The following is a 19,057-nucleotide window of genomic DNA, read 5'->3' on the forward strand; positions in this document are numbered from 1 at the left end:
GAGTTCCTCAGAAATATTTACAGGATTTTCAAACTAAGAAAACAGATTTGTTGTCCAGTCATTAGGAGGGGAAAAATCTCTTTAATATTAAATTCACATTCAAGATGTGCCATGCTCAAGTGTGGGACACCTGTTCCACTGATGTTTAAATGTGATGCATTGGTCTGCTTATTTGTGTGTCCTGGAACTTGTATAGTCATTGAACAGAAAGTAGAGCAATGTGAATAAATGCTGGTTCCCAGAAATGTGGTCTTCCCTTGTCAGGAAAACAAAAACCACTGAAACCAGAGTATTTTGGATTTGTTGCTCATCTGCAAGAATACTTCTTAACCTGGGATTATTTAATTATATGGGGAAAAAAGGTAGCAGATTGTTTCTCACTGGTGAAAGTAACAGTGTGCCCTCATATCTTTATGAGACTTGCTGCTAGTGTGATGCATAAAAGCAGTTAGCACTTTTTCTGAACATAGAGGACAGTAAAAAGATCTGTGTCCAATGGAAGTCTACACTGCAAGTCTTCTTAGAAGGGTGAGAAAACCAAAATTATATGTGTATATAGTTGTTTCGTGAACATAGAAAGTCTGTAATAAGGCTGCTAATTGTAAAAGAACCACTTTCATCTTCAGATTGTTTTCTGTGTAATATGCATAGGAAACTATCAGTCTTGAGACAAGCTACCACTGTAGCTTGAGACAAAAGATTTTAAAGGCTGAACTGTGTCATTCTGAAGCCTGTGGCTTATACATCAGAGTTATCTTTTACAAGGTAGCTTTAAAACTGACCCTAAAGTTTCTCCAGAAACATTGAGATTCCCACCTCAAAATGAAACTGAAGCAATTCAGTTAATCGTCTCAGATGTCTGAATTTGGCCCTTTACCATTTGTGTTAGACAAAAGCAGTACATTACCACATTTCCACCTTTAGACTTTTTTTTTCTACACCTCCTTGTTTAATTTTGCAAAGCTCATTAAAAAACATGGGGAAGCACATACTTTGGAATGCTGCCTTTCTGCCTGCAGCCTGGGTTTATTTTGACTCATGCTATGGTCAGTGTGTAAACAGTAAAGGGTTTACTCAGTAAAAGAACTGTTTCACAACCTTAGGTCTATCACTGTTTCTTGACTGAAAATCAGAATAGTTTGGGAGTTGTTTGCCCTTTCAGCACAGAGCTAAGTGAGCAGTGTACTGAGTGGATGGTAACAAAATAGTAAGTGGTCTGTGCTGAGAATCTGCTTTTCTGTATAACAGGCAGTGTTCTGCCAGCAGTTCTAATTACCTTGTTCTGATTACTGTATGTGAAAAACTGTTTTAAAAAGACTATAGAAATCACAGTGACAGGGATTTCTTTTTTAAGTTTGAAGCATTTTAGATGATAGTTTACATCTGAATAGTATTGTTAATTATTATTTCATACTCTTATTAATGTACGTAAGAAAATTAACATAACTTTAAAACCAGCTTATTAGTAAATGTTTTACCACATTCCTTTCTGAATGGAAACAGTATCAATATCCACCCCATTAAGTTTTTTATGGAAGAATTTCAAGTGAAAAGCAGCTTGAGACTTGATTTAAAGAGATAGCATATGGCACTCTGTAACAGCAGAAGACAGATGGTTAAGAAATGTCATTTATTGATCTTACAATGAAATATAGGGTTAAAAACATAAGAGTGATGACCCTACTAGGATGTTTCCGGTAGTGACTGTGCAAACCATTGCTGGCCTTGATTTCATAAGACTTTATGTAGATTAATGACTGGGAATTTTTCTCTGAAGGATAACTGGCTGCATCATGTGCTGATGAAACTAAGTACTGAAACATGCTTCTATCCTAGAAGTTGTTGCTAAGTACAAAATACATAGCAAACCATGATGGAAGTCCTCTTTAATCTCCTTATGCATAGCTAGAAAACTGCCACAGTATATACGTGAGAGGTTTCTTAAGTCTTTTATCATCAGGACTTCTCACCCGAGAAATCAATCGTAATGTATTTGCATGAGCAGCGTTCACTGCTCATATAATTTTGTTTGTGGAGAGTTGGCCTCCTTTGCAGGTTAGAATATGCAGATGAACCCCAGGAGCCAACGTAGAGGCTGTCCAGTGAGACAAGAAAGCCCTTGTATCATTAGTTAGTTACAGGTATGATGGAGCTGGAATTTGCCCTATAAGAGAAAATTACAAGTATAAGTTCATCAAGAAAATATTTTAATCTTTAGAGGTAGATCATACAGTTGGTGCATGGGGTGAGAATTTCTCCTGTTAGTGAGAACAAAATTAATTACCCGGGGTTATAGCCAACATACCACTGACTAGTACCAGGTTAAAAAAAAGACTTCACATCATAAACTCATATTTTAATTTAGAAGTTATCTGTTCACACTTTAGTTTTTTGTAGTGAATGTCTTGTTCAGGCTGCATTTCTTAAGAGAAGTTTGGACTACACTAGTTTGGCCATTTCTGAGGAGAAGACTGGGAAAAATGCATCATTTACTCATTTCTGAGAGAAGCTCCAGTGCCTTATGTTTTGGGCGCAGCAGGTTCAGGCTTCCAGTGTAATTGTCACTCAGGGCTGATATGGGCCAGTCTCAATTCGGGGTCTGGGACTGAGAGGCAGGCCCTGCTGCATCAGTCACCCTCAGGAGGAAGGGTTTTGTAGAGTCCAGGTGAAGAAGCCTGGGTAGGAGTACAGTGAGAGTGAGGAAAAGTGATGTCTTGGAGATAGAATGCTCCATGGGAGTAAGATACCATCTGGATGTGAAGATGTATAGAGAGAGGGCTGACTCAAAGGCATTTGTCTAAATGATGGGAAAGAATATTATCTTGTCATCCAGACAGTCATCTAAAAAGTGGCCAGGGTAGGAGGCATTGTTGAAATTGAGACTGAGACAGCCAGACGGTAAAACAGCTGTAACTGCTGTCTGCAGCAATCCTGCCCCGTCCCTCCATCTCCCATCTTGTCTTCAGGAAGGTGTCATTGAGACAGGTTTGGACAGAATAAGACAGAGCTAAAGAATGAGGCAGGCCTGCTGAATGTCAGTAGGGAAATGATAAATTGAATTTATAACTGGGAATGGAATTACTAAAGGAGAAGGTCCAGAGCCAGAAGAGAAAATTGTGGTTCATTAAAAAGCATCAATTTGATGAGATCTGTAGAAAATGAATTTGTGAATATATGCTGTAAAAGTATTGCAAAGGTTAATTACAGTTGGATAGGAAAATCTCATCCTGGCAATGCCTAAATTCTATAATCTTAACTTTGCAGACTCGCTAATGTGCTTGGAAGGCAATTTTGCGTCTTGCACTGCATTTTCAGTGATTTATAGTTCAAGAACCTGGGCACTGCTGAATTTGAGCAGAAGTTGAAGCAGAATGTGTGATGTATATAATGAAAGTTGAAGACTTGAGGCAATTTCTGCAGAGCATCTAGATTTTAAAGGGGAAACTGTCAGATGTGTAACAGAGACTATTTGCGTCACTGCTATTGTATTTGACTTCACTCATGGGGGTTTACCTTATCTTACCTTCATACTAATTTTTGTGAGATGTGTACTGGGAGATCTTTTTTCTTAAATACCCTCTGTGGAAACAGAGGTCTTTGCTCTGTGTTTTTCCAACTATTTCAGGGGTTTATTTGAGTAGGAGGAAAGTCTGGGGATGTAATCTCTGTGAAATCAGAGATTGTCTTTATTAGCGGTCAGACAGGCTGGAGCTAGATAAAGCCTGATCCAGGGATTCAGTGATAACTTCTCTCTGCATAAGTCAAAGGTTGCAACACTGTGAAATTTGTAAATTATTACACAATGTAGAACTGAAGCCAGTTTAATATTCCCTGGTCTTGAGGTCCAAGAATTTGAGAGGAGAACATGGTTATAGCAAAGAGAGGGAGACAGCTTTCTGATGCTGCAGGGCCTCTTGGAAAAAAAAAAAAAAAAAACAGTTTTGTTGTGTAGCACATAGATGGGACATTCACCCTTCATCTGCACTGTAAATACTATTCCTCTGAAATTCACTGGACATGTGTGGGTGCATGTACTCACCAGCTGCAGCCAGCAAGACTGAGCCTTTTGCCTTCTAAAGTCAGAGCAAAGATGAAAATAGAGAGATCTGCATAACTTTTCTAACCTGCCACTGCCCTACTGTTTGACCCATGGCATTTCTTCCTGTTTCTCTTCTTTTCTGCTGTGTTGTGGCTGGGTCTAATTATAGATCAAACTGCCTTTTCTTTTTCACTTCATGACTGCTGCAAAAGCATCAGTAGGAGCTTTCCCATTTTCTTTGATGACTTCAGGATCAAGCCCTGTGTAAATACCATCTGCAACCAATCCCATGCATAAAAGGCAAGGGAAAAGAGAAGAAACTAGTAATTCATCCTCTGTGCACGCATTTTCTAGATTAAAGTTACAAGTTTCATGAATCTGAAAATACTCCTCTGAAGCAACAGGGCAAGTCAGCATTTCTTTTTCTGTTGTTGTTTTAGTTTTTCAAAACTGCAGATACAGTCTCTTCTTTACACTTTGCTCAAACGAATTATTATGTGAAAATTACATAACTTACTTTGGAATTAATTAGTCTTTTTAAAGCTGCTGTTGAATTTAGCTGTGGTCCACTTGAAGGAAAAGAGCGGTCCTGCTCTTCTGCCTCTTCCCTGCACACACAACTCTTCACGTAGCTCTGGGGACTGACCTCGGGGAAATTCAACCCCAATATCGAAAGATTAATTTTCAGTTTGGTTAGTCTCCTCATGCTACCAACAGTACAGCCTCATGAGTGGAAGTATTGACACGGGGGACTAAACCATCACTTCCATGAAGCTGCTGCTTCAGCTTTTCTGCCTCCTGCATCGTGCCCAGCCTGTTTCTGCCCGTTGCCTTGCCATAGCATCAGTATTTCTTTAACCACACTTTACCAGTACAGGTTTTAGCTGAACCATGTCCCAGTGTAGCAGTTTTGGGGAAGGCAAGGGTGTGGAGAAGGGCAGGAGACCACAGCAGCCTGCACTTAGCTGGGCCTAACCTGCCATGGAGCTATGTGATGAACAGTGCCAAGTTTTGCTCTGCTTTAAGCTGTCTGTGGTCAGTCCTGCACAGTGAGCATCTGGGACAGAGGTGAGAAGAAAGATTTTTTGTTTGTTTTAGGGGTACCAGATCATTAGCTCACTTGAGGAATAGAGGAATCCTTATATGAATTCATACAGTACTTCAAGATATGCATCCAGACTGCTATCACATTTCACGATGAGTCTGGTTAACTGTTGTCTCTGCAGCAATTTATTTTGGTTTGAATTTTAGTCCTTCAGAAAAATATTTTTATGTATAAAAGAACCTTGCAATTTAGAAAGGAAAAATCAGGTCTGTGTTTTGGTGGTTTGTTTTTTAAACCAGCAAGTTGTCTTGTCCCAGGACTGTACTGAAAATAATCATTGTTCAAAAACAGAATAGACAGCTAATAAGTCTAAAATAAGTTTTCCTCTGGGAAGTTTTAGCTTAGAAAGTACAATGTTAAAGCAGCATGATTTTTTAATACAGTCGCATGTATACAGTGTCGAATAAGAAGCCTTTTCTGTTATTTTCAGTTTGTCAAGGTTGGTTGTTTAAGGGTTCAGATGTCTGCTATTTAGAACAAATGTAATTATTACAATTCATAGGATGTGATGCACTTCTCAACTTAGTCTGAGTTTCCATTAACTTCTCTTTACTTTGATTCAGGTAATTGTGACAAGCAGTCATCTATTCCTCCTTCTGAAGTTAGAGTACAGCCAAATGTAATGGGTTAATAGTTAAGTACAATTAGGGCTCTAATTGAAACTCTCCTTGTGGCTATTTGTATGCAGAGCAGTTTGGGGACAGCCTTAACAAAAGCTTTGAACTGGAATAGCCTGTGTCAAAACACTGGAGTGTTCTCTTAATATGGTTTCATTTGCTCTTTGCAGGCGCTTAAATACTTTAAACAAATGTGCAGTGATGAAGCTAGAAATTAGTCCCCACAGGAAAAGGGTAAGTTCATTTAAGTTCTTCTGTTACAGCATTGTGCATTAATAAAACTGAAAAAAAAACCCATCTAGCAGATTGCTTAGCTGCAGCTTAGGATAACACCTGAGTAGAACCTGGCAAGGACACACAGTAAAAACTCTGCTTACGTTTGTTTTTGTGTTCTCACTGTGAAAACTGCAGGGCTTGGCTGTGGATAAAGGTTATTTGTCTAGCAAACTTTTCCTCGGGATGCTGCTTCCAGTCTAAAAGGCACTGGGCTTCTCTGCCTGCCAATGAGGTTGTCTGTGTTGTAGCCTATTGCCTGCACTCAAGTAGGATTGTAAAAGCGCTTGATGGCCACGATGAGCTCACCTTAATGTTAGAACACCGTCTTTGACATCATCTGCAGTTTTGGTTCTCTGCCATCGCGTTAGAATTGTATTATTTTATTTTATTATGATATAAACAGGATCATTTAGACTGTGCTTGGCCTGCAAACAAAAACTGGGCATATTGTTTCCTTTCCAATATATTTACACAATAGAACAGCTACCTTTTTAGAAAGTTTGCGTGTTTCCAAGGAGCTCAGCAGGAATTAAAAGTGTTTACTGAATCTTCAGGATCCCTGTGGAGCATGGTGAGAAATAAGAGAGCATCTACTGTAATTTCAGTAAGGGAGTGCTGACAGAAAGCTAAGTTGTTGGGGTTTGCAAGTAAGGTACCAATCAATAGCTGTCTTAAAACTATGTGTGTGTCCTAGGAGGGATCAGTAATTGATACCATCCCCTGGGATATGACAACTGCAGATAAAGATGACTAAGGCAATACAATGCTGCCCTACCCTTAACAAGAATGCATACAAATGCTCTGAGGTTGTTTACCAGGAATTAATCCCCTCTTTCCCTATCTGTTTGTGGTATGTTGGGAACAGCATCCAAGCTCCAGAAGATAACACTCTGAGGTGGCATATGTAGGAACTCCTTAAAAGTAGGGGTAGACAGCTGGATTGCCATTTATGACTGCCAGAAGATTTCTCATTCCTGAACCTTTATAACACTGGAATGATCAGTATTGATGTTAAGAGGTCAGACCAGACCTGACTTCAGGTCCAAGCCTCAGATCTTCTGGAGTCTGGGTGTTACCTTTTGTTTCAGTCCTTCTTGGTTTTCGTTCACCACTGATGTTCTGGCAGATGGATTTGGTTTCTATTCCCTTTTGTTGTTGGAGCCAATTAAATCAGTACTTAGCCTTTAAAGCTCTTTAACACTAGGGGAAGACTGTGCTGGCAGAAGCATATATTTCTTTATGTTTGCGCTGACTTGTTTGCAAATTAAGATCACCTTTTTTTTTTTTTTCCAATTAAGTCACATTCACCACCAAACCATCATTATTACCCACTGGCAGTTTCAGGTGACTTTTTTCCTCCTGAAAACTTTAAATAAGAAAGCAGGGTTTTTTTCATTTGTTTGTTTTTATGTCATGGACATAAGTAGTTTGTAGTAGTGGGGAAACAAAGAAAATTATGCTTACTCTGTGTCTCGTTTATTTGGTCATAAAAAATAAATACAGTATATCACTTTTTTTCATGAGTTAATGTTCTATTTAAAGGAAAAACTAGGATATGATCAGGATCTAAAATATGCATGTATAAAATACTTGATATATGAATAATTTACTTGTTTTTCAGAGAAGAAATGTTTGTATTCCTGGCACACAAATAGTTACAGTTCAGAGATTGCATGTGTGTTTGTTTTTAAATTAAAGTAAATTAAACAAATGAAGTGAAATTCAAGGAGCTGGGTGGCAATTAGTGTTCCCTACTTTGAACACCAAAGGTTATTTTGTGGCTTCATGGTATCATATTAAAATTTCTTCATTGTTTTATTCTTCCAACGTGAAATTTTCCAGATACATGGAAGACCAAATATGTCAGGATCATTCCCTGTCAGTATTTCGATGAAAAGATTGTAGGCGTAAGTGATGTGTGTGTAATTGTACTCTAAGCATTACTCATACATCAAACATGTTATTTACAATTTACTTACGTGCTATACTGTCAGTGAGCTCTTGCTGCTCACTATCTACAAGTGTTAAAGTTTGCCTGAAGCGAGACTGAAGTAGAGACTTCGCAGAACATTCTTAAAATGTTAGCTGATAGTCTGTGGGAGGAAGAGTGGACCAGGTAAGAGCCTGGAGCCATCACACTCTTGCAGTGCAAGAGCTTCCTTTGCTGTCTCATTAGTCACAGTGAGGAGGCTGTTTAGACTTCCCGAATGGGTAAGGAATTAAGCCACTACAATTCAGAATGTATGAGAAACATCTCATAATTGCAAAGAGGAGTATAAACACATAGCCACTATCAACAGAGTGAAACTTTGGAGAGAGTCCAGAGGCACCCCAACCCCTGACTGACTCCAGTGTAAAATTTTATGCATGTCAGGAATTTCCATTGGTGTGTGGGCTATCCACTGTGACCAATTAATTGAAAGTATATGGATACTACGGTTTTTAGAAAAGAGCAATTTAAAGCAGATTGCGTTGTTTCTTTTTTTGAAGGGTATATCTTTTGTATTTAAAAACTGTTAAAATATGTTGCCTGTACCATGTTATCTTTTCCCATGGAAGGCTTTATGGCCGAATCTTCCTCTCCCTGAAGTAAAAGACTGTTTTCACTTTAAATTCAGTGAGAACAAGGTCATGTTTAAAGCAGTTCAGTGGACATTGTATTTAAATGCAACCGCCTTTGCTGTTTGAGCAGTTTGCAAGCAGTACTTTCAGGATTCTTCTTCTTTGCAGAGTGAAGATTCAGATGAAGATGAACCTTGTGCAATAAGTGGCAAATGGACTTTTCAGAGGGACAGCAAGAGGTGGTCGAGGCTTGAAGAGTTTGATGTGTTCCCTCCAAAACCAGACTTGAATATCCCCTCCCCGGAAGCTCCTCACCTTACTAATGCAGCAAGCCGGGAGAGCGTGCTCACAGACCTCAGTGAACGCCAGGAAGTGGCTTCTATTCTGAGCATCAGCAGCACCAGCAGCCACCAACCAACCCTGCAGAGCGAGGCATCTACTACCAGGACAAATTCTGTTGTGAGCGTTTGTTCATCGAGCAATTTTGTAACCAACGATGACTCATTCAGCAGCCTGCCCTCACCCAGGGAACTGAATAGCTTCAGCTTCAATACAAAAGCTAATGAGAAGAACACCAAGTCCAAAACAAAGAGCCTGCTCAAGAGAATGGAGAGCCTAAAAATCAAGAGTTCTCACCATGGCAAGAGCAAAGCTCCTTCAAAGCTTGGGCTGATAATTAGTGGGCCCATCCTGCAAGAGGGTATCAATGAAGATAAACTGAAACAGCTTAACTGCGTGGAGATTTCTGCCCTCAATGGCAATCACATCAGCTTCCCTATGGTACGAAAGAGGAGTGTCTCCAATTCCACCCAGACCAGCAGCAGCAGCAGCCAGTCTGAGACAAGCAGTGCCGTCAGCACACCCAGTCCTGTCACACGAACACGCAGCCTCAGTGCGTACAATAAAAGAGTGGGTATGTACCTGGAAGGCTTTGACCCCTTCAACCAGTCAACATTCAGCGATGTGATGGAGCAGAACTTCAAGAACCGGGGCAGTTTTGCAGAAGACACCGTGTTTTTTATCCCTGAGGATCATAAGCCTGGCACTTTTCCCAAAGCACTCTCCAACGGCAACTTCTCCCCAACAGAAAGCAACACCTCTGTGAACTGGAGGACAGGGAGTTTCCATGGACATGGCCACCTCACCCTTCGGAGGGAAAACAGTGGCGACAGTTCCAAAGAGCTAGGCATGGGGAAAAGGCGCAACTCCTCTAGTTCAGTGAGCAGTCGCCTGAGTATTTACGACAACGTGCCAGGATCAATCCTGTATTCCAGTGCAAGCGACCTGGCTGACCTCGAAAATGAAGACATATTCCCAGAACTAGATGACATCCTGTACCATGTCAAAGGGATGCAGAGAATAGTAAACCAGTGGTCAGAGAAGTTTTCAGACGAAGGGGACTCTGACTCAGCTCTCGACTCCATCTCCCCATGTCCTTCCTCTCCAAAGCAGATCCACCTCGATGTAGATAATGATCGAACAACACCAAGTGACCTTGACAGTACAGGGAATTCACTGAATGAAACGGAAGAGCCCACGGGGATTCAGGACAGGAGGGACTCTGGGGTGGGCGCATCGCTGACGCGGTCCAGCAGGTGAGATCACAACCCAAGTGGCTCTATAGTAGCTGCACCACACTCAGTTAAAGGTTCAAGCACTCACACAGGCTGTTCCCATTGCTTCCCAAAACAATTACAGGCAAGGGAAGTATTTGTGCAACACTTTGTGATTCCCACATTTCATAGCTGTATGTTTGTATGTTCAGCCTGAGTCATCATTGAAAAAGCAATGTTGAGGTGGTCTGGGGGGACAGTAATTCTTTAAACTGAAATGGTGGGTAGGAAGGGAGGGCAATCAAGTAATATTAATCACTTTTTAAGTTGGCTAGGAGAACCAAGAGTAAGTATGGTCTGGTTTGTGTCAGTGTGTAGTAAAAGCCTTGTCTTTTAGACTGTTTCAAAAAATTGAATGTTTCAGTAGCAGGCTGTTTCTAGTAGCATGCTAGGGCATTAAATGTGTAGGGAAAATAAGGCTTATTTACTTTCTCTAGATTGCTGTAGCACAGTGGGATTTCCAATGACTTCCAGTTTCTGCTGGGATTTTGGATGGATGACTCTATTTTGTATTGTAGTAGGGCAAGGAGTTGAATTCTTTCTAGCTTTGTTTCCCATTCTCCTTTAAAAGTGGTGCAAATCATGTAGGGCCTGGTTTCTGCTGTCATTTAGTCATCTACAGCTGCTTGTATAACTTAATGGGACTTTTCGAAGTGCTTAGTTCCTATTTGATGTGTCTTAAAAATTCATGCCATTTTTTCTTAATGGAGTTTTTAGATTCCCACTGCCATAATACTGCAAGGGCTTTGGGAAAAGGGTATTGGAGCTCTTAGAGGATATCTGATAGAGCAAGACCGTGTAGCTAGCACCAAGCTGTGGGTCAGCTCAGTGTGCGCATTCCCATCTGAAGCACCTGCACATGCTGCATCACTGGGTGAAGCAGAGATGCTGCCGGCTGATGCCTTTGAAATCTAAAAAGAATGTGACCGCCAAGGGCAGGGAGCTCAGCAGTACATTTGCAGTAATTCCTGCGCGTGTCTTGCAGAGATGTTTCAGTAACCTGTCCTTGCTTTGTCTCCCATCTTCTCCACAGGCACAAGCTGAGGTGGCACAGCTTCCAGAGCTCCCACCGGCCCAGCCTCAGCTCAGCATCACTGCAGATCAACTGCCAGTCCGTGGCACAGATGAACCTGCTGCAGAAGTACTCGCTCCTGAAGCTGACTGCTCTCCTGGAGAAGTACACGCCTTCCAACAAGCATGGTTTCAGCTGGTAAGGACACAGCGCTGTGTATAGAGAGGCCTATCATATGAGCGTGACAGTTTTGCTTATCCCAAGCAACTTTTGGAAAGAGGCGATTAATCCCTCCATCCCTCTTTTTCCATATTTGCACTTTATCTTCCAGCCCATGCTGACAGTGACTTCTGGTTTTCTAAGACAGGGCTAAAATCACTAACCTTTTATGTAAGTGTAATCTTATTAGGTTTGGGAAGTGTGTTTATAGGGGGCTTGTGAGAGAAAAAAAGCAATGAAGTACAGACCAGCATTCTGAGCAGGAAAATGTCCACTATCTATAGCAAAAGAAGGACTACTTGTTTATTGAGTCAGTTAGCAAGCAGTGGCACAAATTGCAGTTGATCTTAATATGCTTGCTTTTCTTCAGCTATGTTAAAATATTTGCATTACTTTCTTTAAGTAATTATGTAATTAAATAATACAAATTTTCTTTAATTCTGTTATCTCATGAGCCTTTTTAAGGCAGTTAGCTTGCCAAAGAGATGGAGAGAAAAAGAAAGGTTGGAGAACCACAGAGTTCTTTGTAGGCAGCAATTTTTGCTGTGGCCAGGTGTTTGTAACCCAGTTGAATATTTTTTGTTGGAAGAATGAAATAGAAAGCTCTTTTATTATTGTATCTGCAGTACAGCCCGTGTAACCTTCAGGATGAAAAGGAGCAAATAAAATTTTTCTTGTCCCTACCACAGGCCAGCCTCCTCCCTTCCCCAGGAGTCATAGAGAGTATTTAGCTTCAGCATCAAAGTACCTCCTGTTCAAAGGCTGTTATTATGTCAGTCTTTCTAAATACAGAAGTTGTTTGTTCTGAAAGACAGAAATAAGTATTGACCAGTTATCCCTGCATGCTTCAGATTCTCAGTGGAGATCGCAATGTGTTTTTTCACATTCCATTGGCATGTTTTTTGACAAAGCAAGTATTATTCATACATGTATCAATAATGCCCTAAACTTAACTATACAGCAGTACAAATTGGTTCTGTTTTGCTATATAACAGATTTGTCAGCTGTAAACCCAATGCAGCATTTGTATAGCTGTACTGTATGTTGAAATGTTAAATAGGTCTCCCTGTTTTCCAGTGCTACTGTGTCCTATTAGTTGTTGCACTGGACACTAGCTTTCCTTCTTGTTTAGGAAAATGATCTCAATATTTTCACATTTTAATGTCTTTTTTTCCCTTTACGAAACCAATACTCTTGGGGACCCCAGGGTTAAGTCATTCTTTTGTATTTAGTAACTTTTTCCTTGGAGTCATAGGCAGATGGAAAGGCCTCTCAATGAAACTGGAATGGGAGGTGGGGGTAGCAAAAGTCACCGGCTGACAAGGAGGGGGGTCCCTCAAAGGGGTTGTTTATAGAGTTGAAGTTTTTAGCTGACAAACTCAAATGTATTACATCAGTTTCCTGCTGTTCTGCACACTGGTGGGTGGTGGACCCAGTTTGAGGACTTTGCAGAACAAGTAGTTGACATACAAAAGCTCATTGTTCAAATGCCCATCTTTCCCAAAAGCTAAAGAAGCAGTGTTATAAGGGGTCACTGACCACAGGATTTATTTTGACTTTCTTGCAATTCGATCTGGCCCCTGCAGTTTTACCCTGTAGCTTTCATCCTACTAATATTGATGGAGTAGCACCACATTAATACTTAGAGTCAGCATACTGCCCCAAATGTCAAGCCTTTCTCTTAGAGAAACTGTTTTCTATCCTCTCCCCATTCTCAGCCCTGAGTGGATTAGATAATTTATAGTGTCACTATTTTTCATGTTACTTTAAGTGTTTCACTTATTTTCACTGCTTTCTGAATTACTGGAAATACAGAAGATAAATGGTCAACGGAGGTTTAATTTAATTTTGTCATTCCCTTTTCTTAAACAGGGCAGTACCGAAATTTATGAAAAGAATAAAGGTGCCAGATTATAGAGACCGAAATGTCTTTGGAGTACCACTGCAAGTCAATGTCCAGCGCACAGGGCAGCCTCTTCCACAGAGCATTCAGCAAGCCATGCGGTACCTCCGCAACCACTGTCTGGATCAGGTGGGTTTTGCTGTACTCTCATCCCACACGCATGCAGCACCCAAAGCCCAGCTTTCCATTGATTTTTACTGTTCCTGGGTCAGACTGAAAAAAGACTCAAAACAGGACAAAATAGATAACGTGAGGAAAGCTTGCCACGAAATTAGAACCTGTACATAAGAAGCTAAAGACCATGCTTACCTTTCAGATTTGCTGGACTCATTGTAAATGTGTTTACTTTTATATGTATATTTAGGTTGGACTGTTTAGGAAGTCTGGAGTCAAATCAAGAATTCAGGCTTTGCGTCAGATGAATGAGAGTTCCACAGACAGCGTCAACTACGAAGGCCAGTCTGCCTATGATGTAGCAGACATGTTAAAGCAATTCTTCCGTGATCTCCCTGAGCCTCTCATGACCAACAAACTCTCTGAGACCTTCTTACAGATATACCAATGTAAGTCATAAGATTTCTGCAGCAGATGCCAAATAGTCATTTGTGTAGCAAGGGTGGAACTTTGTAACACTGCTTCTCTGGGCACTACACGTGTTGTGTTTCTCCAGCAAGTTACAGTTCAGGATGCCTCATAAGGAATGGATTTTTTTATATTGTAGTTGTATAAAAATTTATAGTAAAAGTTCTTTTCATTTCACCTTTCTCTCTATTTTGGGAACAAATGCAAATCCTCCATCACTTGCTCTAAATTTTCTTCTCTTCCTTGAGCATACTTGATATTATGGTTTGAAAATAAGCCATATCTGATATGGCTAAGTAAACAAACAGAGCAAACACTGGATGAACAGAGTTTGAGGCTTTTGAGGGGATTGGCAAGGCTGCCAAAAAATTTCTGTTTTCTTATAGTTCATATTCTTCTGTTCTTCACCACAACTGCTTAAAACAGCTTCTAAGCTGTAAGCTTTTCTGTTACTCACTTGTAGCTGCTTTACCCATAGGTACCATAAACAGAAAGTGCTTAGAGTAAATCACATAAAGAATAGAGTTTATAAATGCTTGTGAAAAAATAATCAATCCTTCTGAGATGGCATGTTCAACTCAGCAAGGGAGGCACTCTCTTGTGAGCTAGATAAATTGAGTTCTGTATAGATGGTAATTTTGTGCTGGATCTTTTCAAACAACATACTGTCTTTCAGAAGTTTTTTTCAACATTGTTTCATTGCGAATATTATCACTTTATAAAATGGCCAAAAGTGAATTAATGTTTGGTGACCAGAACCAAAGCTTTTTGAAGCATTCATGGGGGTCCAAACTGACTGATGCACTATGGGCATCTTACCAGTCCTGTGGTTTCTCTTTCTAACACCACCCCAGCTCTCTCCCCATGTGTTCTTCCCATGGTAGTACAGCTACGACAGAACTTACTGCAAAAACACCTTCTTTGAGTCCTTGCTGTATTGTGTGCCTTCCTTATGATGAGGGTTATAAAAAACATTACAGGAACTTCCTTCACAGCTCTGTAGGTAGAGGTGACAGTTTAAAAAGAAAACATACATACCATTATTTCAGTGCATGCATTTTTTGTATGTTTGGATTCCCAAGCAGGTTTATGTAGAAAATTAATCAGACTCTCCACTCCCATGTATATTAAACAACAGCTCTGGGGGTTAGAGGCAAAAAAGTTTGACACAGCATTGCAGCAGTATCTGTTCCTTTCCTTTTGCAGGCGGTAGGTCTGAGGAATCCCCAGAGGTGGTTGGGAAGTATTATCTCTGTGTAAAGCAAAGAGCCTTAAAACTGCTGTAAATTTTGCTTCCCTTCAAAGGACAAAATTTCCCTTTGCTTTGGTGCTGTGCTCCAGGCTGCACACTGGAATTGTCTGCACGTGCCTTACATTTGCTTTGAGCTGATTGAGGAGAGAGCATGGAGAACGGTGGATTTTTGCTTAAAACTGCTTTCTAAACTCACCTGCTAGCCTTATAAATTTGCTGAAGCACAAAGCAAATACCAATTAAATATCTGGGTAGCACCACATGTATTTCAAGACATGCAGTGAGGGTGGCGGGGTGCTAATGAAGATATAAATGCTCCAGGACTCAGACTCTGATGTTGTCTTCAGAGGTGGCTTATTGGAAATCCCTTCATAAGAAGCAGATCTGGTCTGGGTTATTTCATTTTTGTTTCCCTCAAGTTTGGAGGAGAAAGCCTTACATAAAGACACACGTCAAATTTTTCCAATGGCTGTTTGTTGTTCGTAACCAAGGAGCTGTTTAATGGTATGGGACTTCACAGCGTTGACTTTCTTTTTCCACTGCATGACTTTGAATGATCTGCTCAATAAAGTAACCCTCTGTGTTTGGTAAAGCACTTTCTGCATATTTTATGACATCACTATTGAAAAGGTTTGCTAGCCAGTTTATTTAATTAACTTACCTATTCTAAAATGCATTCAGGTTTTAAGTTTCTTTGCAAGCCAAAGAATTTCTAAATTGGCTGGACTGTGTTTGCTTGTTCCCTGCCTGACTCCAGGCTTCTGTCATTTTAGTGCATCTGCGGGAGCATGTAGCTGTTGAACCTAAATCTAAAATTAACTCTGGCCTAGGCACAGCTTCCTCTTGCTTGCATTTCTTGTGAGGCAGGAAATAGCTGAGGGTAGTTAAACTAGTGGGTTGAAGAAAATTCCTTCATGTTTCCTACAAATGGTATGCATCCTGAAGGAAATCACTTCAAACTAGAGTCAAATATTTGAAGCTGGAGTTTGCTTTGGGATGTATTCATGCTGTGTGTGTGGAAAATCAATGGGCTGATGAGAGAATTTCTAATATTATGCAGATGTGCCAAAGGATCAGCGTCTCCAGGCTATCAAGGCTGCCATTATGCTTTTACCTGATGAGAACAGGGAGGTCCTCCAGATTCTTCTCTATTTCCTGAGTGATGTCACAGCTGCAGTGAAGGAAAACCAGATGACACCAACAAACCTGGCCGTCTGCTTAGCACCTTCCCTCTTCCACTTGAACACTCTCAAAAGAGAGAATTCTTCCCCAAGGTATGTCTCTGGGGAGCAGGAGTCACTGCTGATGGTCCCGTACTACAGCTAAGAGTGATGTGCAACAGGCACGGTCTAGCATTGACCCTACCGGCTGTGATCACCTTGGACACCTCGGGGACAACAGGTGTAGAATGGTTATGGGATCCTGCCTTTTGCTGGAGATTCGTTACAATATAATAAAGCTCATAAGAAGATAAAAAACAGGGGTGGGGGAGGGAATTCCAAAGAAAGGGTTCAGAGAGATTAGCAAGAGAAGTTGACAACACCATACCAATATTTAGTCCCAGGTAGCACTGCTCTAAATCACCAGTAGATTAGGGAATCTTAATGTTTTCTTACCAAGCATGTCTCTTGCTCTACATTAAATAACTAGACATGCATGTTTGTGTTTTTTTCCTCTGTGAAGGGTGATGCAGAGAAAACCAAGCCTGGGAAAACCCGATCAAAAGGACCTAAATGAAAATCTGGCTGCAACCCAAGGGCTAGCTCATATGATTGCTGAATGCAAGAAACTCTTTCAGGTAAAACACCTGTTTGCAAAACTGATGGGTGAAATATTTGCCAACATGTCTTAGATCTGCTGTATAATGGAAAGCCAGGAATGTCTCTTTATTTTAATGAAGTTTAATATGTGATAAATAGCTTTTAAAAAAAACTTTGCATCCTGATCTGTGTGCATACATGAATTAGAAATAGTGCCAGAAGAAAAGGAAGTTGTTCTGTTGTCACTGGTGCTCTAAAATCATGAGGCAGTTGTGGGGTTTGTCACAATTTTGTTGCCCCCAAGCTACATTTGAAATACATTTTCAAGCTTTTATTATGCAGCCATGAGTGTCTGTGAACCTCAGCTCTAATTACAAAGCAAGAAGCTATTTCCAGGAATTTCAGTGCTCATATTGTACTTAAATTCCCAAGAGGTAGCAAGGCAGGCCACAAAAGCATCCTGGAACATGACACTGTCAAACCATAGGCTGAAGGGTCTGTAGGAACTAAAGCATGCTCCCTCTAGGGCCTGGGATGGAGAACCAGACAAGTCTCAAGTCCTGGTTTTCCTCACTGTCATCAAAGCTTTTCAGAGCTCTCAACTGAAGACATGCCTGTCTCTTTTCTTGCGGCTGACAACTGATCCCTCCTTCCTTCAGTTTGCAGGATAAACTGCTGTGGGAATGAATCTAGTTGTGTAGCAAAGGGGGATACTCTAGAGAATAAAATAAGACACCCCATAAAAGAGAGACTAATTTGAGTTAAATCAAATCACAAACTTAATGTTGGCATTTCTTCACACTGAGTGCTTAACCTGACACATACGCAACCCATCACTTACAAAACTAGCATACCCGTCTTTCTGTGGCTATTGAACTGCTAGACTAACTCAGTGACATGGGGAGAGAGAGCTGCAGGAGGATTATTTCACCCTTTTCACCCCTCAGATACCTGAAGAAATGAGCAGGGGTCGGAACTCGTACACAGAGCAGGACCTGCGTCCCCTCAGCCTGGAGGAGCTCCGGGGCGGCAGCAGCAACACTGAGCCCTCTGACTACCACTGCTACCTCCAGGACTGCGTGGATGACTTGCTCAAAGAGATGAAGGAGAAGTTTAAAGGCTGGGTCAGCTGCTCCACCTCAGAGCAAGCAGAGCTGGCCTACAAGAAGGTATGCACCCTGTCATTCTCGCCACAGCTCTGGTTTTTAGCTCACTTTTGACACAGGATATTACAGAAGGTTCAGTGCACATCTTTACATTGCAGATAGATTTAAGGAAAAAACCTCTTAATCTTTTGACACAGTTGCACACCATCTAAAAACAACATGTCTTTCAGAAGTAGTCAGCTGACATGCACTGATTTGTGTTCTTCTGTTTATCCAGCCCAGGAATGTTCTCTGTATTGAATTTACATGTCTTTACTCACATGCAAAGCCTTAACAAGCTGAGTGAGGCCTCCAAGCACTGTCACTATACAGGAAGTAGGAAAGAAGTTTATAAGCTCTAATTTTGCATAGCTCAGAGCTCACACAGGGAGAAGTGTTTCAATTAGAATTTTAAAAAATAAACTTGGAAAATTAGTATATTTTTCTGTAGCATCACAATTTAATGGGGGCCCATACTGGAGTATATAACTGTAACTTAAAAATAATTTGGACATCAGTGTGCAGATGCCTTTGGTTGTTTGGAAAACAAACCTTAGTCTGAGCTTATGCCAAGCTGAGTACAATATGTACATATATGTGTGTGTGTATTCAATTTTCTGTATTTAGCCAAAACTAAAATAGAAAGGAAAAGAAAATGTAAGGAACTGAGGACTCCACTAATTTTCCCCAGGTATGCGAAGGTCCTCCACTCCGATTATGGAAAACTACCATCGAAATCCCAGCTACACCAGAGGACGTTTTAAATCGTTTACTCAAAGAGCAGCATCTTTGGGATGAAGATCTTATAGAGTCAAAAGTAATCGAACCTTTGGATAGCCAGACAGATATATACCAGTATGTCCAGAACAGCATGGCACCTCACCCAGCCAGGGACTTCGTAGTCTTAAGGTAAGACTTTCACATGCGATGATGTTTATATCCTACACAGCCTTACCTATTTCTTTATAATGT

General features: G+C 40.7%; 1 protein-coding gene across 4 annotated transcripts in view; it reads left to right on the forward strand.

Annotated features, from left to right (window-relative positions):
- The window catches only part of DLC1 (DLC1 Rho GTPase activating protein), a 227,662-nt gene that overhangs the window by 205,871 nt on the left and 2,734 nt on the right, over positions 1 to 19,057 (forward strand). For 2 of the 4 annotated variants that reach the window (XM_017837460.1, XM_017837386.1), the window contains exons 8-17: positions 5,932 to 5,995; positions 8,768 to 10,194; positions 11,246 to 11,422; positions 13,316 to 13,475; positions 13,711 to 13,909; positions 15,135 to 15,137; positions 16,241 to 16,454; positions 16,864 to 16,978; positions 17,888 to 18,109; positions 18,777 to 18,994. In XM_017837460.1, the coding sequence (XP_017692949.1) occupies positions 5,932 to 5,995; positions 8,768 to 10,194; positions 11,246 to 11,422; positions 13,316 to 13,475; positions 13,711 to 13,909; positions 15,135 to 15,137; positions 16,241 to 16,454; positions 16,864 to 16,978; positions 17,888 to 18,109; positions 18,777 to 18,994 (2,799 nt within the window). The remainder of the gene's footprint in view (positions 1 to 5,931; positions 5,996 to 8,767; positions 10,195 to 11,245; positions 11,423 to 13,315; positions 13,476 to 13,710; positions 13,910 to 15,134; positions 15,138 to 16,240; positions 16,455 to 16,863; positions 16,979 to 17,887; positions 18,110 to 18,776; positions 18,995 to 19,057) is intronic. The other 2 variants (XM_017837545.1, XM_017837634.1) reach the window with 1 other exon arrangement.

Source organism: Lepidothrix coronata, unplaced genomic scaffold, assembly GCF_001604755.1.
Source record: "Lepidothrix coronata isolate B3197 unplaced genomic scaffold, Lepidothrix_coronata-1.0 Scaffold0, whole genome shotgun sequence".
NCBI lineage: Eukaryota > Metazoa > Chordata > Aves > Passeriformes > Pipridae > Lepidothrix > Lepidothrix coronata.